General features: G+C 39.4%; 2 protein-coding genes across 3 annotated transcripts; both read right to left on the bottom strand.

The window, feature by feature from the left end:
• Positions 1–5402: 5402 nt before the first annotated feature.
• aire (autoimmune regulator) lies at positions 5403–13181 on the bottom strand (the record flags this gene model as incomplete). Its single annotated transcript, XM_079819458.1, has 13 exons — positions 5403–6488; positions 6602–6685; positions 6764–6836; positions 6944–7065; positions 7983–8102; positions 8269–8335; positions 10273–10433; positions 10530–10669; positions 10833–10946; positions 11047–11112; positions 12534–12662; positions 12713–12920; positions 13035–13181. 13 exons carry the CDS (start codon positions 13179–13181, stop codon positions 6408–6410), a joined length of 1512 nt encoding a protein of 503 aa, XP_079675584.1. The 3' UTR covers positions 5403–6407.
• A 1264-nt stretch (positions 13182–14445) lies between these two features.
• Positions 14446–23304, bottom strand: rab6bb (RAB6B, member RAS oncogene family b). 2 transcript variants are annotated; one of them, XM_079820167.1, is made up of 8 exons: positions 23157–23304; positions 21191–21249; positions 21025–21078; positions 20713–20818; positions 20458–20569; positions 18918–19011; positions 18654–18720; positions 14446–16974 (listed from the first exon to the last, which is right to left on the bottom strand). In XM_079820167.1, exons 1-8 carry the CDS (start codon positions 23224–23226, stop codon positions 16910–16912), a joined length of 627 nt encoding a protein of 208 aa, XP_079676293.1. In that variant the 5' UTR covers positions 23227–23304; the 3' UTR covers positions 14446–16909. The 2 variants fall into 2 exon arrangements, with proteins under 2 accessions (XP_079676293.1, XP_079676292.1); XM_079820166.1 differs by lacking the exon at positions 23157–23304 and adding an exon at positions 21418–21584.
• Between the last annotated feature and the right edge of the window lie 3512 nt (positions 23305–26816).

The following is a 26816-nucleotide window of genomic DNA, read 5'->3' as shown; positions in this document are numbered from 1 at the left end:
TAATGGCCTTCTGAAGTGAAGCGATGCGTTTGTGGAAGAAAAATATCCATATTTAACACATTAGTAAAATATCTAGCTTCCGGCAGCCCGCCTTTCGTATTTAACTTATGAAAAAAACGTAACTGACGCAATGTAGGACGTAGCGTAAGCCCGTGGTCTGGCAGAAGTTTGATATTTTACTTTATAAAGTTTTAAATATGAATATTTTTCTTACACGAACACCGATAGTATTCGTCTGAAAGAAGAATGTCATATACACCTAGGATGGCTTGAGGGTGAGTAAATCATGGGGTAATTTTCATTTTTGGGTGAACTATCCCTTTAATAATAAAGTGTATAAGGCATAATAACTTTGATTAATAATGTTTGATGGTGCTTTTATTGACATTCCTTTTCAATATATTGAATAGAATGATCAGTATATTCCTTGTTTTTGTTGCACAGAAAAAATATTATGCGTTTAGAACAACATGTAGGTGAATTAATTCATCTTTCATTTTTGTGTGAGCTATGCTTTTAATCTTCATCATATTTGCTTTGCTTTAGCAATAGTTCCCCCTGACTTATAACATCCTCTTTACAACAATAGGAGCTGTTTAAAACATCAGCACAATTAAATCAATCAAAAGACAATGCAAATGTTTAGTGAAGTCTGGCACAAATATGTGTTTTGAGTAATGGTGTGTATGGTGAGCAAAAGCGTGGGAATAATGGGAGGAATGTGAAGGGCATGACCAACAGCATATCACAGGAAACTCACAGAGTGCATCCGCAAGGACTAGAGGGGTAACAAAACATCAGCTTTGTAAAAGTATCTGAAAGACGTTAATAACATCTGTGCCTTTCAAAGATTATCTCTAATCACCAGTGTCAAATTATTCTGTTGAACTGAAGAAACAAAAACATGGCAAGACACTGACATATAAAAATAGCCAAAACGTATATTAGAATCTAGTGTGTGTGCCGAACTGTCCAAGCACTTAAAAGATATACACAGATTAAAGAGTACTAACTCAGAATTGATCTCACACAAACACATGACAAGTATGTGGAGAAATGACAAGCATGTGGTTCCTGATAATACACTGTTTGTTTTTGCATAATTGTGGTACCATTCGTTTTTGAAGGTATGCAGAATACATGCCTCTTAACCTTTTATAGATCTATTCACATTCCTCTGTGCTGGCTTGCGCAAGATTTGTCAGAGATGAGATAGAAGGCAGCTCTTTCTGGGATTATTGTTATGCATTGCAACTAATCTTCACTTTCTCATTCAAACGGACAGCTTGGTCATGCGGTTTCAAGCTAATTTAAAACAGGTGAACTACTTGACATTATTTAGGGAGCCATTCCAGTAAATGGAGGTCCAGGAACAGAAGTTCAATGCTTTTATTTGGGGTAACTTGGGTTTTCCATGCTGCTATGCCTTGAATCTGCCAATAATTATCTTTCCAGCTGGAATAGATGTGCAGAACTGTGCAATATGCTGTATTGCAGTAATTATGAATGGAACAGAGCCTTGGTACAAAAAGCTTGAGCAATCACTGAAAATACTTGAAATGGTTGCAGATCTCTTTTTGAGTCTGAGCTCATGCCCTCTTTTCAAATACACAAAAAACCGGAAAGGACCTGTCTTGAAATGTACACACGCATCAGGGAAGCTGTTTCAGCATGGAAAAGACTTGAAGCTGAATTTATGGTGGCAGTATGAGGGGAAAATGAGCATCAGGTGCATCCCATCACTGTTGCCAGCAGTGATCCATTCTCACACCCAAACACTCCTGTTGTGAATCTGGAAGGGGTTGCAGATAAGACTGGCAGTGACTGAATGATAATTGGTGAAAAAAAGTGAGACAATCCTGTCCAGTCCTGCTCCTGGGGCCCGTTTCAGAAAGGAGGTTAAGTGAAAACTCTGAGTATGTTAACCCTGAAATGAGGGGAACTCTGGGTTTTCTGTTTCAGAATGGGAGGTATGTTAAACCAAGTCAAGCCGTTTCTGAAAGAGAGAGTTGATTGAACTATAATAATTTGTTACATTTATATAGGGCTTTTCTAGGCACTCAAAGTGCTTTACATATAGAAGGGGGGAATCTCCTCAACGGCAGCCATATTGCGCCAGAACGCTCACCACACACCAGCTTATTGGTGGAGAGGAGACAGAGAGATGAAGCCAATCGTATATATATATGTCTCTCCCATATATATATATATATATATATATATATATATATATATATATATATGTCTCTCCCATATATATATATATATATATATGTCTCTCCCATATATATATATATATATATATATATATATATATATATATATATATATATATATATATGGGGATGAATAGGAGGCCATGATGGACAGGGGCCAATGGGCAAATTTGGCCAGGATGCCGGGGTTACACCCCTACTCTTTATCGAAGGACATCCTGGGATTTTTAATGACCACAGAGAGTCAGGACCTCGGTTTAACGTCTCATCTGAAGGACGGTGCTTGTTACAGTATTGTGTACCCATCACTATACTGGGGTGTTAGGACCCACACAGACTGGCCTCACTAACACCTCTCCCAGCAGCAACCTAGCTTTCCCAATTCAGCTGTTGTGAAACCCAAAACTCAGAATTTCCCCATCTCAGAGTTCAAGTTTTAACTCAAAGTTGGTTGAACCTCCTTATTGAAACGGGCTCCTGGAGGGCGACTGTCCTCCAGATTTCAACTCCAACCAAAAAAAAATTGTTGGCATGAAGGTTGGCATACTAGAAGCTTCCAGGCAGTTGTGTTGAGGCAAATTGGAGCTAAATTCAGCAGGACACTGGTCCTCTAGGACCAAGTTTGGACACCCCTGGCCTAGCGGGATTTGTTCCTCTGGGCAGGTCACAGCCATGTCTCTAGATTTAAAGGATAAAGATCACTTTTCCAAGAACTGTAATCAGGTTTGAAAGTTATTAGTAAGGCCTTTTATGTTAGAACATCTCTGTTTACACCTCTGATGTTTTCATGATGTGTTTACCTCAGCATAAGTCTCACCTCATAGATTCAAATATGCACATCAATAAAGTGTGTTATAATGCAGTGGGGTGTAACACTCCAAAATGGTAAGCAAATGGGAAAAAGTCCAGTTTAAACAGTAATGTCATCAGAGAAGAGATGAGATGTCCTTGCAAGAGGGAGGGGAAGTTACATAAATAAAAAGATAGGGTAAATCATTTATAATAAATACTGCAATATTCCATTAAAAAAAAAAAAGAATAGTCAGTTTTGATTTCATGGTGACTTTAAGGCTAGGGTAGGTGAAAGTATTCCAACTATACAATTACACACCTCTGCTTTAAATTCTATATCAGACACTAAACATTTCACAAATGTTTTTCCCTTGAAATGATCCTGTCATCGGGAAGGAAGCTAAGAGATACCATAGTTTAGGTTTGTCAGCTTATTGTGCCCTTCTTTATTTTTTTAATATATCCAATGTATTGCTTTCAGGCAGAACTTTGGCACCAGTTTCAGGCTTTACAAATCAACGATAGGACATGAAGGATATAGAATGTCTTTGATATATAAAGCAAGACTGAACGCTTAGACTAACACATCATAAACATGAAGTATCTTGGCACTGCAGGAGATAAAACAGAACCAGCTTTCAGTGTATCCTGCAGTCTGTCTCATTGATGCATGCTGTCCACATTGCCAAATGTCTTCTCATATAAAAACATTTTCTTTCATGCTCTACTGAGATTTAGGGTTCACCGTAATACATTCCCTGCTCCTTATTTGTTGGGCCTTAAAGAACAGGTATCCATAGCAACCCTGCAACATTCCAACAATGTCTGGCCCCTGGCCTGTCACAACACTGCCCGAGAGAATCTGCCCGAGAGCGAGCATTCGCGCACTTTCAAGATTGAAGTAGAAGAACACATCGATAAACGGAGACTTTTGATAAATTCCCATTGCGCGGATCACTTCACTGTTTTTGTACGAAGCCTTATGAAAGCAAACGAGAAGCTTTGCTCTGTGTTGACATACATTATGCTTTGACATTAGCAACAGCACATTTCCAGGAGTCCCACATGGTTCTCATTAACATTCCAAGCGCTCTTTTTCTTTCTCATTCTCTTCCTCTCTTACTTTCCCACTCTCTTTTGTCTCCTGAGGAGGCCAAAAAGGAAAACTGACAGTGCTGGCTCCAGATCATGCATTCCATGGGATGTGTCAAAACCCTTCTCTGAAGAGCACAGAAGGCCCACATAGGGGCACTTAGACACACACGCACACACACATTCTTGTACATCTATCTTTTTGAGGACATTCATTGACACTAACCTTACCCATCACAACTAAGTGCCTAACCTGAACCCTTAACCCTAAACCTACCCTTATCCTAACTATAACCTTGACCCTAATGCTGCGTTCCAGGCAACCTGTTTTTCCAACCTTCTACCTGTGAAAGTGCACTGGAACAGCAGTCATACCCGTGACCTCGTACTAGATCGATGTACTCCCAGTTACGAGCTCTGACGTCACATAGCCCGCGAAACAACAATGGCAGTCCCTACGGATGCGGTGGGAATATACAAATAATGTAAAATAAAAGGTACAACAACTTCTCTTGCCTTATGCGCCGTTTTTTCTCTTCCGTTTCCCTCAAAGTAAGCACCTTTTACTTTATTGTAAATGAGCATTGCCTGGAACACTACAAAGTCGTGAGTCGTGGTTTGAAGTCGTAACTTACGGGCTCAAAAACCTGCCTGGAACGCAGCATAAGTCTTGACCCTGAAACAGGCCTTTAATAAAGGGGCCTCAGAAAGTGAGGACCGGCCAAAATGTCCTCACTTTACTCTCTTTGTGCTCACTCCAATGGTCTAAAACTCAGACCGGTCCTCACAAAGATAGTTGAACAAGTACACACACACATCTGGTTCGCTATCTTTGTGGGGACTCTCCATAGACTAAATGGCTTTTATACTGTAGAAACTCTATATTCTATTCATTACACTAACCCTAGCCATCACATAAAACTTTCTGTATTTTTACATTTTCAAATAAGCATCACTTAGTATGATTTAAGCTTGTTTCCACATGGGAAACTCAATTTAGGTCCCTATGGTGACACGAGTCCCCATGAGTCACTGTGCATTCAGGTTGAAGTCCCCACCGGGATAGAAAAACATGAACACACACACGAACACACACACGAACACACACACACACACACACACACACACACACACACACACACACACACACACACACACACACACACACACACACACACACACACACACACACACACACACGAACACACACACACACACACACACACACACACACACACACACACACACACACACACACACACAAATATAGAAGAGAGTGATGCAGAGATAGGAACATGTTTTCCATGTTTGCAAGGTGGAAATCCATTTATTTATGCTTAAGCCATTGTCCCATATCTTGAGGTTATCACATGAATGTTAACATTACAGAACAACACATATTTCATCAAAATCCGGGTTCCATTATTATCTAGACCAGGGCGGTCTTCAATCTTTTTCAGGCCAAGGACCATTATAGATCTTATGCAGGGTAGTGCCATATTTATTTTTTGACGAGTAAAAAAAAAGGATGTGCGAGACAGAAGTATGATGTGTGTTCAACGCATTGTACTGTTGTTTAACAATACAGCAACTGTTTAGCTGATGAAACATCTTTTTAAAAGTCTTTCTGTATAGAAAATCTCCAAGAAACAGAGGTTGTGAGCTTTTGTTTTTAATGGGATGTATACTTTACTGTACTGCGCATGCCATTGTCAAGACTGTCTATCATCATAGCCTAATTTTCATCTGCAAAAAATTAAATATGCCATCTATCCTGACTAACATTAGTGTACTAGTATATACTTCATCATGCTTACAATACAATGTCTTTAGTGCTTTCAAATCGATTAATTGCTATTAATCACATCCAAAATAAAAATTATTATGTATAAATACACACTCATTCACGATTAATCGTTTGATAGCATTACTTTAAAATAATCATTATTGATGTACAGTACATATACTTACATTTTTTATTTTACATCGTTTCATTTTAATGTAGGAAGTTGAACATTATCTTCTTAATTTTAGCTTTGGTTGAAGATAATTACATTTTGTATTGTATACTGTATATTGTATTTTTTTCACAAAAATTATTTTGAGATCAAACAATAATTGGCAGACACTCTGTAGTAGCAACTACCTTTTGTGATCTAGACCTAAAAAAATATATATATATTAAAAGCAACATTGGTTTTCTCCACATTATTGAAACTATGTGTTCTATTCTTCATGCCAGTCCATCTAACACTGAGGAGGAATACTGAGGTTTGAGCACAGCAGAGATGAATCTGATTCGCTGAATCACTGGAAATAGCCTTGAGACTCAGAAAGAGGACGTGAAATGTTGTGGAAAGCCCAGTGCAGGATCCCATCTATAGGGCTCTGAATTTATCAAGACAAATATACTGTTAGCCATCTCATCTGGGGCTTCAGGAATATTTGCATATACATGCATTTTAATAATTTTTTTATACTATTAAGAAGCATGACTTCACCTCCCCCATTATAGAGTCCATTTCATCTCTGTTGAACAGCTGCTCTGATGGAGTCAAGCCCTGGTCACTCATGTGTTGACTCACCTGTGGGAATAAAAAAAAGACTAATACATCTGTTTTGTTAGGAGGCCCAAAAGTGTTATTTTAGTGTATATGAGATACCTGAAGACTTCTCGATGATGTTTCGCTTTCGGGTCCCCAAGACCTGGAGCAATTCCTACATCGTGTCTTTCCGCTGAAGAGACAATTAGGGGAAGAGAGATAGAGAGGGAGACTGAGCTTCAAAGCATGATAGATTTCACAGTTATTCTATTATAAATAACAGAACAATAAAATCAATACTTTGAGAAGTTGCAGAGGGCATGATAACTCTGCAGGCACTGAGGGCAGGTGAGCAGCTCTCCCTGGACGAGATGGCAAATTCCACAAGCCATCCTGATCCCAACCATTTGACCATCCGAAGACTGACAAAGATTAAATACAAAAATAGCTGAAATAGATCATCCTGCCACTTGTCAGAGATATATATGATTCAAATGTTTGGAATGACATCAGGGTGTATAAATAAGATCTTTAATTTGTTTTAGGCTGAATAATGACGGTAAATTTATTAGCGTCCATACCAAAGTTCTGTTTATTATAAGAGCGCACTGCAATTTTGTCGTCTGCCACTTTAAATGCTTGAGCTCTTTAAAGTCGGGTGGATTCTGATTGGCTGGCAATTGTTTTTATCATTCATCAGCTGGAAAAAAAATCATTCTGAAAGTGATTCCAATGGTCATTATTGGACTTCCATAATCTTCATTGTTACAGTTATCCTTGGTATGAACCAAGCGGCAACCTCCCGCAGTTTCTCTTGAAGCCAATACGGAAGTGACTTAAACTGCACTTCATCGACTGGCCGCTAGGGACAGGCTCCAAAAGGGAGCAGAATCTCATTGTGCCCCATGTTAAACTGCCCAACTTTACGGCAGAAAAAAACATAATGGTATAAATTGTGGTTTTGGTCTATACGGCTAATTTTGCCCTTCATGACAACTGTGAGGGGGGTGAATTCTGAGTTCTGCATAATTAAGGGCGTGGCCACTTTGAGTGACAGGTGGATAGCCATTTATCTGCTGTCTGTCAGTCACCTCAGCTTCACCCACGTCCCGTCTCTTTGCCCATTTTCTGTTATCCGGGAGTGACGCGCTGCCAAGATGGAAACGGCCAGCTCGTCCCTACTTTACGCTTCAATACTGCTCTTCAGAATCCTATGGGTGACGTCACGGACACTACGTCCATATTTTCTTTGCAGTCTATGGTATGAACGGGCCTTATATATGTGGTGTTAACATGTTTCCACGTCAGTGTGTCTCATAGAGTCACATGGGAGTGTTACCTGTAGGCCCATGGGTGGAGCGCTTATGCTTCCTGTGACTGTGGAGAGTGAAGTGGAAGACAGAGAGGAGAAGAAGGAGAAGTCCACAGCAGAGCTGGAGCTTGTCTCTGTCACTGAAGGGTGAACTGTGGGCTAAAATACAAGCAGAGAAGTTACTACTGCCATAACTACCAATAATAATCTCCCATCCCTGCTCATCATTTTGTACGCATATGTGTGACCAACTGTAATGGAAATGGGAAATTTTGTTTTCAATAAATTGAATGGGAATCTTGTCATGTTTTACCTGCAAGGGGTTGTATATCTTGTCTTTCGCTCTGTTGCTTTGGCATAGATGACAGCGCCATGTTCCACTGAAAACAAACACATTTCTAAAACTAGTGAGAGATGCACATCTCAGTCAATGAGTCTGCCCTATAATTACAGATGATAAGGCTACTCATTTTAAAGTATTTTTTAAAGTAAACATAAACTGGGGGGGGGGTATTTAGGGTTGGATTTAGGTTCTTATTTTTATGTATTTTATGTATGTAATTTTTCGCCCGCTAGAGGTCGCTTATTCAAAACAAAGGCATATCATGATGACGCCTGGATTTCGCAGAGCTTTTATTATGCCGCAGACGACCGCTTCTGGTTCTTCTGCTCATGTGTATGTGGGGTAACGCAGCGCTGTTTTATCATATTAGATTTTCCGGACTATAAGTCGCTCCGGAGTATAAATCACATCAGTCAAAAAATGCGTTATGAAGAGGAAAATTTTTTTAAGTCGCACTGGACTATAAGTCGCATTATACTGGACTATAACGGCAGCTTCACACTGCACGCGCAAGCAGTGCGTTGGCAGGGCAGAAGCAGTGCGGAGCAATTTCACACATTCAAACGGGCAGCGTTTGTCTCGCGCAGCTGAGCCTCTCCCGGCAGAGCATTCAAGCACCCATCTGCGGACTCGTCCCTACAGCTCTGGCCATCTTGCTTTCAGTCCGCGATTAGCTTTCTTTGTTTTCTTCATTACAGTTAAAGCAACCTCTGCTTTTCACCAGTCCCTCACAAGTTTCTCACTCACTCCAAACTTTCTTTCTGCTGCTCGATTACCGTTTTCGGCTGCATATTTTACTACCTGCAGTTTGTAATTTGCAGAATAGGATTTTCTTTTTGGGAGGCATTTTATTTGTGTTCAGTCTTTCTCAGTTGTCTTTAAGTTAATATTTCAGTTAACAGTTTTCAGTTATTTTTTTCATGGGTAGGCTACAGGAACAGCATAGAGCGCCCTCTCGCGGCTGTAAACGTAGCTAAATGTTTATTCTTGTCAGTCAGTATGAATTAATTTTGATATATAAGTCGCACCTGGCTATAAGTCGCAGGACCAGCTAAACTATGAAAAAAAGTGTGACTTATAGTCCGGAAAATACGGTACCTTTGAGTGTGTTGAAAGTTATGTTATAATGATACTCTGCAGTAAACAAGATAAACCATGTAAACCGGTAAATCATGAAAACGAGATTTAAACAATAAGACTAATGTGTTGAGATGTATAACAATGATCAGTTTTCTGTCGATGAATGTATCCAAACAGTGCTCACCTGTCTAATAAAACATAATATATTAAAACGTCTTTGCTGTTTCCATGGTTTCTACAAAATAAAACAGAGGAAATCGAGGGTAACTCGGTTATGATGTCATTGATAGTCGACGCACGGACATGGTCCATGTCCTGGTTAAAATTGCCTATTTCTCTGGATTTAAACAAGTCAACAAAATAAATAACATTGTTCTAGTGGATATTTTAATCCAAAAATCTTACATATTGTTCCTTTAATATTAATTGTATCAATAATAATATATTTTAATAATAATTACATCATTCTTAAAATTGCATAACATTTTAAGGATTTATTAATAATATGATATATTTATTATTACCATTAATTGTATCATTAATAATATATTCATTATGTACTGGATTTGAAGTCATCCAGCAGCTCCTTTTGCAAGTTTACTGAGGCCCCCTAGTGGGTTCTGGTCCCCTGCGTGAGAAACACTGATGCAGAGTCCAAAAGTCTGAAACCACACTGAAAACCTGGGATTTAAAATCTCATTTAAACCTGGAAATAAACAGTTTTAAGGATTTTGTGACTTAATTATAATCATTTCAGAATCTGCACTATATTAGGTCAATTATCGGAGTACAAGTCCATTTGTGACATGAAATTCAGTTTTTAAAGTAATATTTCACTCAAATTATTATGCTAATACTGTTCATTGGCCTTTGTGTCACATGACTGCTCTGTACCTGGGTATGGAGGTGAGGGGCGGCACCAGGCAGTTGAGGTGGAACGCACGAGGACACCCATCACAGCAGATGAGCTCCCCGCCATCTTTACACACTGCACACTCATCATCATTATGCTCTACCTGAACATATGCATCATAAACGTGATGATACTGAATTACCTACCATATCAGGTACACATTATGACCACTTATGCCTACATAATATTTTTTTGCATCTTCAGTGTGTGTACTTTTCCATGAATCTTGGTCACCTACATCCATGACTCTGGTGCTTGGCTCTCCCTGCTGGTGACTATAGTTTTGTGCAGGCTGTGCCTTGTGCACTCCAGCTGTCTCATCCAGTTTGCCAGAAGAGTAGAATTCTCCTCCAACCTTGATGCATTTTTTGGCACCTCCTGCAGGAAAGCGCAACTGAGACATCTATGTTGCCAAAGTGAAGCGCCAAAGTGTTTACATGGCAAGGTTACACTATCAAAACCCACGCTAAGAGCTAAAGCATTAGCTAAGTAAAGGCTTTCATCACAGTCTGGCAATACTGTATTAGTGTGCTGAGCTCACCAGACTCAATGACCTGCTGGATCAGAATCCCCTCCACTGTCCCGCAGCCAGTGGGATGCTCACTGGCAGATACAGCCACGGCCCTCTGAACTGAGGTAGATACGGCCTGGACCCCTGCGTTTTGAGAGTTATGTTTATTCATGCACAATCTCATTCGTCTACTATAATACATAGTCATCTAATGACACATTTTACACAAGCGTCAGGCGATTACCGTTTCCCACTGAGACCTGAGAAAGTGCTGCACCATCTGTCTTCCTCATCGGCTTGCCTTGGCTTCCTGGAACAGTATAGACATTGAGTCGTGTTTGAACCCAGAAGCATCAAATCATGCCCATTCAAACTGGCACGTGTCAGATTTATTGGTTGCATTAAAGTCATGTCGGAAAGGTCATATTTACGAGTTGGAAAGTTGTAATTACGAGTGTGAAACAAAAGTTGCAATAGTCTTTTCTTCCCTATTGTGACAGCCTAATATCCTAGTGAAATCGCATCGCAAACAAGAAAAAATGAGAATTGATTGGTGACAGTTTGTCCCGCACTCGCGCCAGTAAACATGTCATCAGAAAAAAAGAAGAGATAAGGGGAAGTTATTTTCATTAAAGATTACAAGGGAACAATAATTAGAAAAATAAATTGTGCACTGATAAATAATTTATTATAAATAGTACTGTAATATTCCATTAAAAACCTGAATTGTCAATTTTGATTTCATGGTGACTTTAAGCCACCATGGATGCAGCATCAGTATTAATGGTACATTTGTTGAAATTAATGAAATGATTTCTTTTATTTACAATAAAACTATCTAAGTTGCATGTACAAAATACCATAGTATTGTACAATTGCTATACAAAATATATAATTCAATTTAGAGCACCTTCATAAATTAAATAAATGCATAAAAACACATCCGATGCACATTCTTTATTCGATATCAGGGGGGTATTCCAGAAATCAAGGTTAACTTACCGTCACATATACCCTGAACTCTCGGTTGATTAACCCAAACCTTGCTTACTCGAGGTATGCTGGTTCCAAAAAACGTGTCCGGGAATATGTTCCCGGTTCTCCGGAGCAGGTTATGTTCAGAGAGTGAGTTGCTATGGCTACTTACATACCCTGAAATTTACCTCCGTTTTTAGAAATGAAAGTTGAGGTTATCCGCTTACTTACCTTTAAACATACCCAGGTATGTCACATAACCTGCTTTCTGGAATACCCCCTGTTTTCTTTATAAATCGATATTTTATAAAAAAGACAGTATGTAAAACTATGTGTGTAAGTATTTAATAGGCTACTCAATCAAACGAGTAAACACAACCACAAGCCAAGTATACTTAGAATACTTAATTATACGTTTAAGTATCTCGATCAGAAGATTGAGTACAAGAATAGGCCAAATACTTAGACTTTTATGTCAGTATAAGTCAAGGTTTATTTCTAAGAAGCACATAAAAAGTAGACTGAAAGAAAGTATACTTTCTTACTTTTAGTTTAAAGTAAATATACTAACAGCACACTTTTATAAACTTCTTTTCGTAAGGATGGCTGCAATTTTGTTTGGTTTATCCATTAACTAAACGAAAACTGAACTTACTATCAAATTATACAGTTGTAGTGCCAGGAATGACACCCTTCTTTGCACCATTTTGATATGACCTGAATGATGAAGTTCCTCTGTATGCCGGTATCCATTACCTGAGATGGAGGTTATGGCTTTCTTGGTGTGGTGATGGGACCGGTGGGTCAGGTGTTTTTCGGCCACCCCTCTCTTTTTTCCTGACTGGCTGCGGACCAAGCGTGTCCCACTGGCCATCTGCTTTAACCCTGCCAAATGAGATTAACATCGCTTAAACTGTGATTATCCTCCAACCCACTTATTGTATGTTTGCCAGGCCTGCGCACTGTACCTTTGGGGAGGTTCATAAACAGGGTTTCCAGTTTTGGATAACACTCCTTGTTGTACTCTTTACAGAGATTGCTCCAGAAGGCCTGGAGAACAGTAGCGTCTTGGTCCAATAGCAAAGTGAGCAGTGAGTAGACAGCTTTGTGGATCCCATCCTTTTTCTTCCGCTCTAAAGTCTCCTTATAATTCGGTGATAGTATTAGTTTGTTGTTTTTAGCATTTCAGGAACTATTTACAACTGTACAATCATCCGATTAGAAGTGCTAATAGTGCTTTTGTATGAAAATGTTCACCCTCAGGATCTGTTCAGAGATGATGTTGTGATCCGCCAGCCCATACAGCAGTGGGAAAGGATCATGGATTGCCATGGCGATCTCAGTCCTACATGCTCGTAGCTGTGAGCGCAGGTCAGACTCTCCGTAACCTTCCACCCTAGACATGCTTCCACATGGAGTACTGGAGTTCTGCAGTATAGATCACAACTAAACTCACACTGCCTTGAGGTTCTGAGAGCATATTTCTCCAGATATAAATTTGAATAGATTCCATTATTTTTATTGAACATGTAAATAGTTCTTAAACAAATCAGGGAGGACCCCATGTTGGATAAAGAGATAAGGGAACCCTTGTTACAAATGATACATTTGAGTGTTGTATTTAAACTGACCAATTATTTTTTTTTAAGATATCCTTGTTACAGTGTAATTATGTTTAAATACTGAGTAATATTAATTAACTCCACATACTTACTGCACAATTAGGGTTACTTGCTTGTAATTATGCATAATTTACTGTTTACTATAGTAAGTACATGTAAGATGTGTAACAGGGAAATAAAGTCTTACCATACATTTTAATGAGGAAAACTTAAATCAATACATGTTGTATTTTGGTTTAACCTTTTTATTTTTCACAAAAAAACAGTAATTGCGAGTAATGCTTCAGACCTCTATTCTAAATAATTAAAAACTATCAGTCGTCATGCAACCTTTAGAAATTATGGTACGTAAAGATTTATGCCTGACGTTAAACACGCTAAAAAATGAACATAGTACTTACAACAGATGCTGGTGATGAGGACTAGAGATACCTGTAATCTCCTAGCTGGTTTCCTTTTATTTGGTGTGATGGCTGTCAGTGATTGACGTGCCTTATTTGTGGTGGATAAATGGCTCTTGTGCTCTTGGCCTCTAGGGGCCATTGATTCATAAGACCTTTAGTCCCGCTGTGATAAGTGGTGACATTGAATTTCTATTTACAGTTAAAACACTAACTCGCACCTCGTAGGTTGGATAAAAAGACCTGCCCCTCATTTGTCCGCATTATGCTCATTTATGCATTTGTGCGGTATGGCTTGGAAAGTCCACAGTTGGGCAAGAAACGATTTCTCGATCATGTGAGCCATCTACTTTTAGTCACCTGTCTCTCCTGAGGACTATAGTTTCCATGCCAAGGGGAATCCCAGCCTCTGTGCATCTCGATAAATGTACTGGATGTGGATTAGCCATTAAAGGGATAGTTCACCCCAAAAAAGTTTAATGAACACAAAAGATATTTTGAAGAATGGTTTGTAACCAGACAGTTGACGGTAGCCATAGTATTATTTTTTCCTACTTCTTTTGTGTTCAACAGAAGAAAGAAACTCATACAGGTTTGGAATAGCATAAGGGTGAGTAAATGATGACAGAATTGAAAAAATGTTTTGGTCAACTATCCCTTTAATGCAGCATTTGTAATGTTGTGTGGGAATTATTAGTCTTTGAGATTTTCCAACAAGTTATAATTGCTTTCAGCTTTAAATGAACCCTAGAACACATCATTTGTCTTAAATTTTCACAAAAATAGTCTCCCTCTTTTTTGCTTGATCGAACATGTACACACCTTTTTATAAAGCAGTTGAACAGCTTGAATCAATATCACACTCAGCATTGTAGCAGTAGACAGTATGGTATTAAGACATGGATTTTATTGATTACTTTTTCAGACAGATGTCATGCTCATAAATGTCCTTACAGAGTGAATAAAGAGCCAACTACACTGCTCTACACAACCCTACCGAAACCACTTTGACAGATTCAATCCCCTCACACTATCAGCAGCAACTTCCTGTTCTTACATACAACCTTCCGCTTGCGCGAGACTGTTCTGCAATTCTTCTCAACCGCTGTGAATTGGCTAGATGGTGTGAATACAACAATTTCATCACAGATCAACATCATAAATCCGTCAGTTGTCTGGCCATCCAGTCAGCGACCTCCCTTCTACAACGTGTGTGTTCTCAGGTAGCCATACAATGAAAGCTTTGCATTGTGATGCCACAATAACAGAAGGCACAACTAGTGTACAAAAGTGAAAGATGACAAAGCAAACAAGAGGAAACGGAGGCTTGAGAAATGTGAACGTGAAAGATGACATACTCTGTGCACTGTTAATGCAAAACTCATTAACATCAGTCCCTCCCCGTGGTTAATATCAGCGGCCCCTTCAATTATCCGAGAAGCTAAAGTCAAGCCTAGTACCAACAATTCAGTCACAGTAATTCCTCATGTCCATTTGTCTTTGAATTATTAGAAGTATTGGCACCAGAAAGAAACTCGCACTAACATTAAATATATTATAAATACCTAATATATCCTAAATTAATCTCTATACAATCAGTGGTGTTAATCAGTGCATTTATGTAAACAATTCAAAATCTAAAACAAACAAATACATTAAATATTAAAGATACTATGTTTCCAGAGTTTTGTAAACAACTCACATTTCTTGAACGTACTGTTGCAATAACCAGAAAGTCGTGAGTGGACTACAGGCGGGTTCATTCTCTCTCAGTGCGCTTTTAAAAAGGTCTTCGCGTTTTAGGATTCTCTGAGACGAAATCGTTCACCTGCAACATTTTGAATTTGAATCTATACATCCATTCGACATGTGCGGGAGACTACAAGAGCTTTACTACACAGACACATGAGGGATACAACAATCATTTGTCTGTTTCATCACTTTATGATGTGGTGAACCACACATTTCCTTGTCAGAACCCATAACAAAGTGCATGTATTTGAAATGAAAATCTGTTGTTTCCTAAGGCTCACCTCAAAATCGCCTTTCTCGCCCCAACCGGATGAATTATGACAATTGTCGCATTCTTTTTAGTTCTAGTCAGCTGCAAAATAATAATATTGTATTTAAAAATCAACCCACATATTTGTGTAAAATATCCGAAGGGGTTTACCGGGAATAATAGTATTCTTTCAGAAAAGATCCTCCTAATGAATGAGTAAAACGGTATAAGGCAATAGCAAAATGCCCAAATGATAAATAATAGTTTACTACCAGTGTATGGCTACAGGTGAGACCGACAAAATAAGAGTGAAGCCCTTGTCATATTAAAAAAAGAAGAAAAAAAACATTTGTACAGGTGAACATAAACCACGTCTAAATGATGGATGTTCACAATAATATAAATACTATATACAATACAGTACCGCCTGGCGGATCTAAAGTGTATACATGAAGCGAGCAGAAAAATCCATTGGTTCTTTGTAACAGTGCCACGGCACTTTAAAGGTTAGCCAGGTTAGTACGCACACCTCTCATGGAGGCTGGTACTGGATTAGCATGTAGGATGTATAACACAGACCCACACTAAGACTTTGAACAGGGCCTCTCTCTTTTGTCTTTTTTTCATTAAGTTCTTCGTTTCGTTACTATTGATGCGAATGGACCAAAGACATGACAGATTCTAAAAGTTGTCTTACATGCATGCTATGGACGAAAGACAGTTACTCTGCCATCCGCCTTGAATCTTAAACTCGTTTTTTTGTGAAGGCATCATTTAGTGCTTTTTGTAATGTACAAAAATACAAAACATAACAACCGATAATCCACTCTGAATGTTTTTGTCCGAAGATGGTACACATGCCACTTCCTGTCCTATATGAATCTGTTAGCTAGTCACTTTGAATTACCTATGATATTATTTTGGCAATTGAACAGACAGTGTCGATTTTTTTGTTGTTTTTGTTCTTGCAACTGAGGAGTATAATTTTAGACCCATTCAGATAGATGTAAAAAGCCTATATCCGATCATAAAGTTCAACAGGACATGGACCCATAGGAAGCAACAGAACAAGCGTGTGGTGTTAATGTAGGTCCGAACCGCTTTCTACTAACAGGAGCACCCGCTTTCAGTAGCCGGAGGATCCGGTTGTTTGTCCAGCTTGATGTCGATCACTGGGAGGGAGAAGTGTGTCAAGGAAATCAAGGAAATGGTGTTAGGTAGCTTTCCTCTACACAGTTGTAAATAAAACTTTTTTACAAGAAAATACTATTTCAGTCTTTCTACTTAAAGATTTCACATTTAATACAAAGTGTTATTTGCAATTTATTTGTAATTAGTGCAGTAAAACTTTGTGTCATCACGGCTTGATTATGGTAATTCCCTATATATTGGAATAAGTCAATCAAATATCAAGTGGTGACCCATACTTGGAATTTGTGCTCTGCATTTAACCCATCCAAGTGCACACACACACCCAGAGCAGTGGGCAGCCATATTGCTGCGGCACCCGGGGAGCAGTTGGGGGTTCGATGCCTTGCTCAAGGGTCTCACCTCAGTCTGGGTATTGAGGGTGGAGGAGAGCGCTGGTTATTCAATTTCTGCTAGACCTGAGACTCAAACCCACAACCTTCAGGTTACAAGTCCGACTCTCTAACCATTGGACCACGACTGCCCTCTAAAGTGCAGTTACCCTTCCGACTGGCATCCGCAAATATGATCATATGTCCCCTGTATTATGCTCTTTGAACTGGCTGCCGGTCTGTTATAGAATTGAGTTCAAAATGTTACTGTTTGTTTTTAAAGCTCTCAGTGGAACGGCTCCTGGATATCTCTGTGTGATCTTTTAAATCCAAATACATCCGTTAGATCTCTGAGGTCTTCTGAGCAAAGAGTGCTGTTGGTCCCGAGATCCAGATTGAATTAAAGTTGAGAGGCCTTTTCTATTGTCGGGCCGAAACTGTGGAACATTCTTCCGGTTTCTCTTAGTCTCTTCAATCTGAATTTAAATCCCAGTTAATATCGTATCTTTTTACCCAGGCTTATAACTTTCCCTAGAGTATAAGGATCCTTCACCTATCAGTGTTTTGATACTGTCCTCCTTCTCATTGCATTACGTTCTATATTGGTTACATTTATTCTTACATCTTTAGCAAGGTGTTGTACAGCACAGTGGTCAACTACTGTTTTTATTGTGCTTTATAAATACATTTTGATTTGATTTTGATTTTATACTTACAATTTCTGAGTGAAAATAGTTTTAAAGCAAATCCTACACCAATTTAAACTATTATTGTTATCTCCTATTACATGTGTCTTATTAAATGTATCTTTACTTCCATAATCTATTGTAATTGGGGTGAAAAAAACGCATAGCGAATATTGATTTTATTATGAAAATGAAAAGTTGGTGTTATTGGAAAAAGAGCCAGGCAGTCGGTAGAGAGACAAATATTTTTTTCTTTAGAATATATGTGCTCCTATAAATCATGCACAATAAGATGAGGAAATTGCATGTTGACTGTCTTGAATTGAGTTGAGTGAGTTGTGTAATTTTGGTTACACTAGTGAAAACATGAATGGAAAAAATGCTTGTTTTCTGAATTTCATCTGCCATTGGTCGAACCGACAGAGAGTCCCGCCCCTAAATCACAGTACTGGTTGAGACGATGTTGTAGTGTTTGGATGGACAGGATGCTAAAACAAATGTTTTGATTGCACCAAGGGCTTATGCTTTCTAGGAAAATCAACCTAAAAATGGCTTACTCATTTGGTTTACTCTCTGCATGTTAAGCTGGGACACATCCTCAAAAACAACACATATCACCTTTAAATGTCATGCATTCAAGGATACTTCCTTCTTTGTTATTATCATCCAAGCTCTCCATTCCGGGCAAAGCAGCAGCCACTCGCCGAAACAACTGTTAAACCAAACCGAAAGAGAATGAAATTAGACAAAGATTGTTTTTCCAGAGCAGATTGGTACAGCTAAAGCCCTTTGGGCAACAATTCAGTGGTTAAATCAAATCTTTTTAGATCTTTCCATGTGTCATGTTACAGGGCATGAGCTCAATGAAATTACTCTATTGGATCAAGTCCATTTGCCTCTGAGACTCACCTGTTTAACATTGCTGCCAGTCTTTGCACTAGTCTCGATAAACATCACATTCAGCTCTTTGGCCCGCTGCTCCCCCTCCTCTATAGTGATTTGCCTATCAGAGTAAATACCATCATAATGCGTTACAATTAAAGTAAATTAAACTCATTACATTTAAACTGAATACATTTAAATACAAAAATGAGAATGGATACGGTAGTGACACTTACAAATGAAAATTTCTAGCACAAAAAAAATGTAATATTAATATTAGGGTTGGGTTAAAAATATTGATTTCTCAATTTTAAATAATTATCATTCTGAAGAACCAATATCGATTCTTAAATTCCACGAATCTGTTTTCAGCTGATGGATGAACAAAGCTTTGTAGTGTGCCTTCCATCCAATAAATCTTTGTTATTTCTGATATAAAGTCTTAGCTTTCAAATTCTGTCAATTACAAAATTCAAGCAATAAATAACGTTTTGGCGCTCTTTAATGTGGGGTGACAGATCGCTGTAGCATCTCAGTTCAAGTGAAGCGGCAGTGCGAAGCGCATGTGACCGCTTTTCCGCTTTACTACTAGTTACAGCATGAAATAGACGCACCCTAGTGGCAGGAAATCTAATTTGCAGCCAGGGTAGTCTAAGCAAATCTTCGTTGGCTTGCGAGCTGGAAAAACCAAACTCTGGTCAGGGCAATCACATCGTGTATAGAGTCGGTGGGCGGGCTTAACATAATGACGGTAGAGTTGCGGCGGTTCCGCAAGTTACTTGTAAACAAAGAAGCTGGCGAACAGCGGTCTTTAGAATCGGCTTTGGCCGCGACTCTGGAAGACTTGGAGTTAAGCTTTTCTTTGAGAAAAGAACAAAGAACGGCACTGAAGTCATTCTTAAGAAAGGAGGATGTGTTCAGAGTTTTGCCGACTGGATACGGCGAAAGTTGAATCTATCAACTAGCTCCGCTTCACCTTCTTCGTTGCTCTCGTTGGTTGTAGCACTATCCTATTGCGTGCAGAGGGAATTTGAAAGACAACCGTTTATCCCGCCCCTCGGATTGAGCAGGATTGAGCCCTGCCAATGGTGTGTTCCCAGACCCAACATTTTGATGTGTGTCTGGCTTGTCAGGCTAGAAGGATACAGTACAACTAACCAAAATCCCTATCATGTCACATGTTATCGCTCAATCAGTTTCAACCGCCGAAAGACGTGGAAAAAACAGCTTGTAAACAATGTCACGTAATCTTACATTTTGTTCAGAAAAGCCATTCAAAACTCCTTAGTCAACTAAAAAAAAAGTATAGTCCTTATGTGTAATTTAAATGTAAGTAGTCTACAAATCCATTAATTTTAACCTTTAATATAATAGTGATGAACCAACTAGGGTTCCCTGTATAATTTAGTTAGATAATCTTTTCCTTGAGGAAATTTGCAGTGTATTGTACCTGATAGGCCTAAATTAATCGATATTGAAACAAACTGAATCGAATAGCAAGCTTGTAAATCGAATCATGAAAATTGTGCCAATGCCCAGCCCTAGTTAATATTATCAATGACTCCACCTCTTTTCCTCTAGGTCTGTTTTGTTGCCGACCAGCATGATAATGACATCACTTCCCCTCTCTGTTCTGACATCATCAATCCATTTGGAGGTAAGCTGGAAAGAATTGACATCTGGAGCAAGAGAAGAAAAAATCTTAGTCTAATTGGAGCATCAAGTGGTTTTGTTAAATGCCTTTTTCAACATGGCAACACAAAAACAGATGCTTTTACATATATTGTTTAATCGCTCAAAGTGTGTACGAGTGTGTGCTCACTTGTGATATCATACACCACCACAGCCACTGTGGAGTCTCTAATGTAACTCGGGATAAGACTCCTAAACCGCTCCTGCCCTGCGGTGTCCCATAGCTGTAACCTCACCTGCAAAAAAGACACAAGACATACTTGTAGAAATAATGATACATTTTGAGAACTGCACTAATTTTATATATATATATATATATATATATATATATATATATATATATATATATATATATATATATATATATATATATATATATATATATATATATATATATATATATATATATATTTTAAATATAATTAGTTTCAAAGCTTCTTACAGTTCGGTCCTCCAGATACATGGTTTTTGATAAAAAGTCAATTCCAATAGTTGCCTGTAATGACAATAAGATTCAAAGTAAGATACAAAATAGCATAGACATCTGAAAAACTTTAATTTGTAAACTTCTACATTAATGTATGCACACACACAAAAACAAGATATACCTGATAAGTGTTGTCAAAACTGTCATACATGAACCTTGTTATCAGCGATGTTTTCCCAACTGTAACATAAACCAAGAAAAACAGGATAACGTTCAGATTTAGATGAATCACACACAGTGAAGTAATTAATGTCTTGTTTGTCCTGACCTAACCCAATACACTGTGTTTTGACTAATTGAATTAGACTACCATGCTGCAACATATGCTGAAACAAAGCACTGTCTTACCCTCCGTCCTTCAAATGACTGTACACTGTCTTAAGGATTGCACAAAGAATGTCATTTGGACTTCACTGTTATGTTGAGTTACAACGACGTGAAAAATAGCTTTAAAAAATGCGTCAGTGCAACGAGCCACTGTGACAGCACATTTCCTGAATACACATTTCAGGACTGCTTTTTTTCAGGCCTGTCTGGTCAGGCCTGTTTGTCAGGCTGAACTGAGATACTAAAATCATCAAAAAGCACAATGCCAACAGTTATCCTGGAGCTCATATAACAAGGGGGAATAATGGTCCCATTCTTCTGTGGCTTTAGAATGAGGGTTATTCTGCTTTTATCTTGAAACAAGATCAACCAAATCTGACCAGCAGTTGGATTCAGGACCATGGACAGCAGAAGACAAGTGGTCTTCAGACGTTAAAGGACAGTTCGCCCCAAAACATGTCATCGTTTACTTACTCCCATCATGCATGTTGCTCTAAACATGTATGACTTCCTTTCCGGCCACTATTCGCTTACATTGTATGGGGGGAGAAAAGATGAGTGGTGACTGAGAATGTCCTAACATCTCCAACAAGGTTCACCAACATAAAGGTGAGTAAATGATGAGAGAATTTTCATTAAGCTGACATATCCTGGATAAATTATTTTTCTAGCAGGCGTGGTAATATCTATCATCATACCCAGGCTGAAATGGATTGATTCTCGTAGATAAGCATTCAGACGCCCGTCTCTGTTAATTCAGTCTTAATTTCTGCTATTAAAACCAAATATCACTTATCGCAAATCTAATGCTCTTTCATACAGCATATAGGGCCCTCTGTCTGACTGGCTGTCCATTTTCTCCTTACGAACAGTGAATGATGAAGACATAACCACAGTATCAGGAGCTATTACTGGGTAATGTATAGCAAATGCATGCATCCTCAAGGCAAAAAATACCTCAAGAACACGTGAACTTTACGGTGACGCCATGTTCAGTGTTATCATTTGCAATGTTTGCATGTCCAGTCATCAAATGACAGACATGATCTCAAATGCCCGTCTGATTACGTCTTCACAAACACCGACAGTGACAGTCAGTGACACTGATAAGACTATCATCCAGCCAAAAGAATAAACCACGATATTTATTCCCATTATATAGGCTGGTCGTATGACTGCTCATAAAATGATGCATGAGGTTTTTATTTTTGCTCTGCTGAAGAATCCCACAGACACTGACTGCCAACCTGGGTGTGTCTCCTGTAGACACACGGGAAATGAAAAGCCTCTGCGCCTTTCTGTTTCATGACACGTTAAACCAGTGGATGTTTACAGGGACATCTATACAAATAAGGCGATGTACATTTCTTTCGAATGAAATATTTCATACCATTTGTTTTGAGCGATTTAGACTGCGCTAGAATATAAGCGATCAATAATACGATGCCTCCAATGGAAAATGCAAGTGACAATCATAACAGTTGCTCAAATAACGATTATATCAGGTTATATTCACAGATGGATGTTTGGTAGTGTAATGACGCTGCATAGCTATACATTTTCGTGACTAATCAAAAATTAAACATATGCAACCGACTTGTTTGACAGGTATTCGATATGGAGATAACATCGTTTAAATAACACTACAAACAAGCAGATGGACAGAAGATTCAGAACAACATACTAATGTACTTCATGCATGTGTTGAAAGGTTAATGGGTTCGTGTCCAAACCCAGTCGTGGCAAACCCAAAGACTCACCGCTTTGCTCTCCTAGAAAAACAAGTTTGAATTTCCGTAAAGGGTTCCCAAAGTCACTTCCCATGGACATGATTGCTTGAATGGCACAGTTGTTATGGATTAATATGTACAGGTGGTACCAGTCTTGCGAGAATGCAGATGGATAATCTTCGGTCGCGAATCGATGGATATTGCAGTACTGCTCCGCGATGTCAATTCCCCAGTCCTGTGCGCATGCGCAGCGGTGGCGATACGCCCGTCTGATATCACTGTGTGTTTACGGAAACGTCCCCGCAAACTCTCCTCGCACACTAAACCGCAGGCCATGCATCCGTTCAGCAATGTTTGCATCTGCATCTCTAAGCGCAACGCATATTTATTTACTTTTAACGCCTTTTTTTGTGTGTGTGCCTTTTGCAGACACTCGAAGACTGCATTTAGACCTAAGCTGTCTCTATGTGTAGGCTACAAGTGAATAATTATTAATGGAAGGTGGTAAACAGTGTTGCAAACCCTTTGTTTGTGTGCACATTGCAATGTAAAAGTTGTGACATCAATAGGCTATATAGAAAATAAGAAACATTAAACCTGGCAATTTTTACAGTAGCTAATAAACTAACTTATATAGTAACTAATAGTACAAGCAATTAAATAAAGGGAATGTATCTATGTGTTTTGACGTGGTATTGGATAAAATGGTTGAGCAAAGACAGGAAAATTGAGGGAAAGAGGGACATAGATGTGCATCATTATGATATTTTCATGATTTAACTGCCTACATATTTGGCCTCAAAGACAAAAACCAGACATGCCCTTTTGACCTATTGGATTATTTATAAATAATTATCCTCCAGTACATTCTAGTCTGAAGAGATAATAAATAAATAAGGGAGCAAAGTTTCAAACTATCATATTTGATCATGTTTTTTTCAGCAGATAAATGGAAACACTTGGAGAATGGAGAAATATTGTGCAACAATGGAGGATGATATTAAATCCAAATAAAATTTAAGACTGTGCCTATTGCTAATATTAGTGGTGAGATATTGTGTCCTGGAAACTTCAATGCATGTAATATACCCTGACAAGTCTGTTTGTCTGCAGTTTTCTTCATAATCTACAGCCCTGGGGCTAAAAAAAAAAATGGATTAGAAAACTAGATTATATGTTTACTGGAGATGATGTGGACAATAAAATCACAAAAACATCACTCAGAATGTATAACTGAGCGATGCTTTCATGGATATGGAATATAACATGTGGTGGGTGTGGAAGTCTGTATTTTGTAGATGCAACACTGGATACTGTATTCAATTAACCTACTGTTCTATTAAACATATATAAATTGTATGCAGAATGTAACTCATATGAAGTAGTGTTTAATGCTTTAAACTTTACTATTTTGAAATGAATGAGGAAATGTGCTTGGATACTGTTGATATATAGCCAATCACAGCATATTGTGAGAAAACAGTATGCTCAAATGTGTGCTTCTGCTTCTACAAATCTGTGTTGTACTGTTATCTGGGTAAGAGAGAAGTAAATGATTTCTTCAGTTGAGTTGATTTTACTTTGATATCAAGCAGGGAAATGGTGTTTACAAGTTAGGAGATTATAAATGGCATGCCACAGCAAGTCATTTCCCGAACTCGAGTTAAGGTTTCCTTTTAGTGATGTTATAATATAAAATCTCTTGTCTGATAAAATGTATTGAATGATACGTTGCTTCTGCAGTAGGTGTGTTATCTTAAATGTGTGTTCAGTGTTCTTCCATTTTGGACTATACCGTGTAGCACTGCTGTTATATAATGAGTGTTACACTCCATCTTATACATGTTTCACCACTCTCTCAGGGCGGTCTGAACATCCCTGCTGGGCACACACACAGTTCCTCCACTGCCGTACATGTATATTAATGTGCTGAAGGTCAGATTGTTTCTCGTGAAAGAGAGTGTAACAGGAAGTTATCTAAAAAAAAAAAGTTTCTATATGCCACTAAAAGTGGTTCTTCGATGAATCATAGAGGAACCACTTTTGGTGCTATATAGCACCTTAACAAAAGAACCACTGAAGCACCAAAATTGGTGCTATACAGCACTTAAAGGGATAGTTCACCCAACAATGAAAATTAGCCCATGATTTACTCACCCTCAAGTCATCCGAGGTTTATATGACATTCTTCTTTCAGACGAATAAAATCTGAGTTATATAAAAAAATTTCTGTCTAATCCAAGCATTAAAATAGCAGTAATAGTTGCTCAGTTTTTGAAGTCCATAAAAAAAAATGCATCTGTCCGTCAAATAACGTGCTCCATGCGGGTCTGGGGTGTTAATAAAGGCCTTCTGAAGCGAATCGATGCGTTTGTGTATGAAAAATATCCATATTTTAAAAAAAATTATTCCCTTTCGTTCAGTCACTACGACGTACGTTAGTGACTAACGAATGGGGGTTTCGCTTAGAAGCCAATCATCTTCGAGAATTCAACAGCGCCCAATGGCAGTGCCAATGCCATGGGCATGCGGAATTTGCATGCGTAACTCCGCCCCACCTCGTGGGTATATAAGGAAGTACGCTGGCAACATCGCATTATGTTTCTGCTTTGGAGCCAAGAGGATCTCTTCACTCCTTCAAGCCTGATCTGAGTCTTCGACAGCTTTTCGAGACGAGCAGCTTTCCAGAGGCGTTTGTGTTACGGCGCGTTCCAGTGATCATCATACTGCCTGCCTGCTGATCTGCGCAGTGGTCCGCTAGACAGCTGGTGTGTGGTCCCTGGGCGCTTCGGCGTTCTCTGCGAAGCTTCCTCTCCTAAAAGAGCTTACACGTGACGCGTCCTTTTCAGGATGTCTCGTCCGTGTACTTCTGGGTGTGGCCGGTTGTTATCTCCCTCTGATGGGCACAAACACTGTCTGATATGTTTGGGCTTTCAGCATGCTCAGACAGCGTTTGTGGATGAGTCATGTTCCCACTGCGGGAACATGACCATCGCGGTGTTGCGGTCAAGACTCCATGACCTTCGTAATGAAGTGAGAGTCCCCTCTACCACACCCCGATCTACTGAGTGCCAGAGGCCCAGTACTTCGGCTGGTGGTCAGGGTGACCTGACGGTTACGGTGTGGAACAAAGCCCCGACACTCATGCCTCGGGCCACACCCCCGTCTTGCACACTGCAACCCGCGAGTGTCCAGACGCAGATTGCGGGGCCGGCTCCTGCCCCCTCGCGCATCTCGTTTGGCGCTCCGAAGGAAGATGCGATGTCGGTCACCGCATCACAAGGTGGGCTTCGAGTCCTCTGAGGATGATGACTCGGCTGTGCTGCCGCCTTCGGGCGCGCCAGCATTGCCCGAGTCGGACCCAGAGCTGACAGCCATGTTGTCTCGGGCAGCCGCGAGCTTAGGGATAGAGTGGAACCCTCCGCCCTGTCCCGAACGCTCTAGGCTCGATGATTGGTTTTTGGGAGCGCGCGCTGACAACCGTCAGTCCCCGCCCCCAATACCTTTCTTTCCTGAGCTTCATGAGGAACTCGCGCGGTCCTGGAAGTCCCCGTTGTCTTCCCGTGACTGTTCGGCGACTTCCTCCGCCTTCTCCGTCCTCGATGGGGCGGCAGCTAAAGGGTACACTGGGGTCGCCCCAGTTGAACGTTCTGTTGCGATGCAACTGTGTCCTCAGAGCGCTTCAACCTG

Source organism: Gobio gobio (genome assembly GCF_949357685.1).
Source record: "Gobio gobio genome assembly, chromosome: 6".
Taxonomy (NCBI): Eukaryota; Metazoa; Chordata; class Actinopteri; order Cypriniformes; family Gobionidae; genus Gobio; species Gobio gobio.
The sequence above is the reverse complement of the archived record's forward strand: the minus strand, read 5'-3'. Positions and strand labels throughout refer to the sequence as shown.

Coding starts and splice junctions, on each gene's coding strand:
- rab6bb (XM_079820167.1), bottom strand. CDS start 23,226: ATGTCCATGGGAAGTGACTTTGGGAACCCTTTACGGAAATTCAAACTT. Junction 19,012..20,457: donor ACAGACCTAGAGGAAAAGAG/GTGGAGTCATTG, acceptor TTACTCTGATAG/GCAAATCACTATAGAGGAGG. Junction 16,975..18,653: donor TGATAATAACAAAGAAGGAA/GTATCCTTGAAT, acceptor TCTCCCTCCCAG/TGATCGACATCAAGCTGGAC.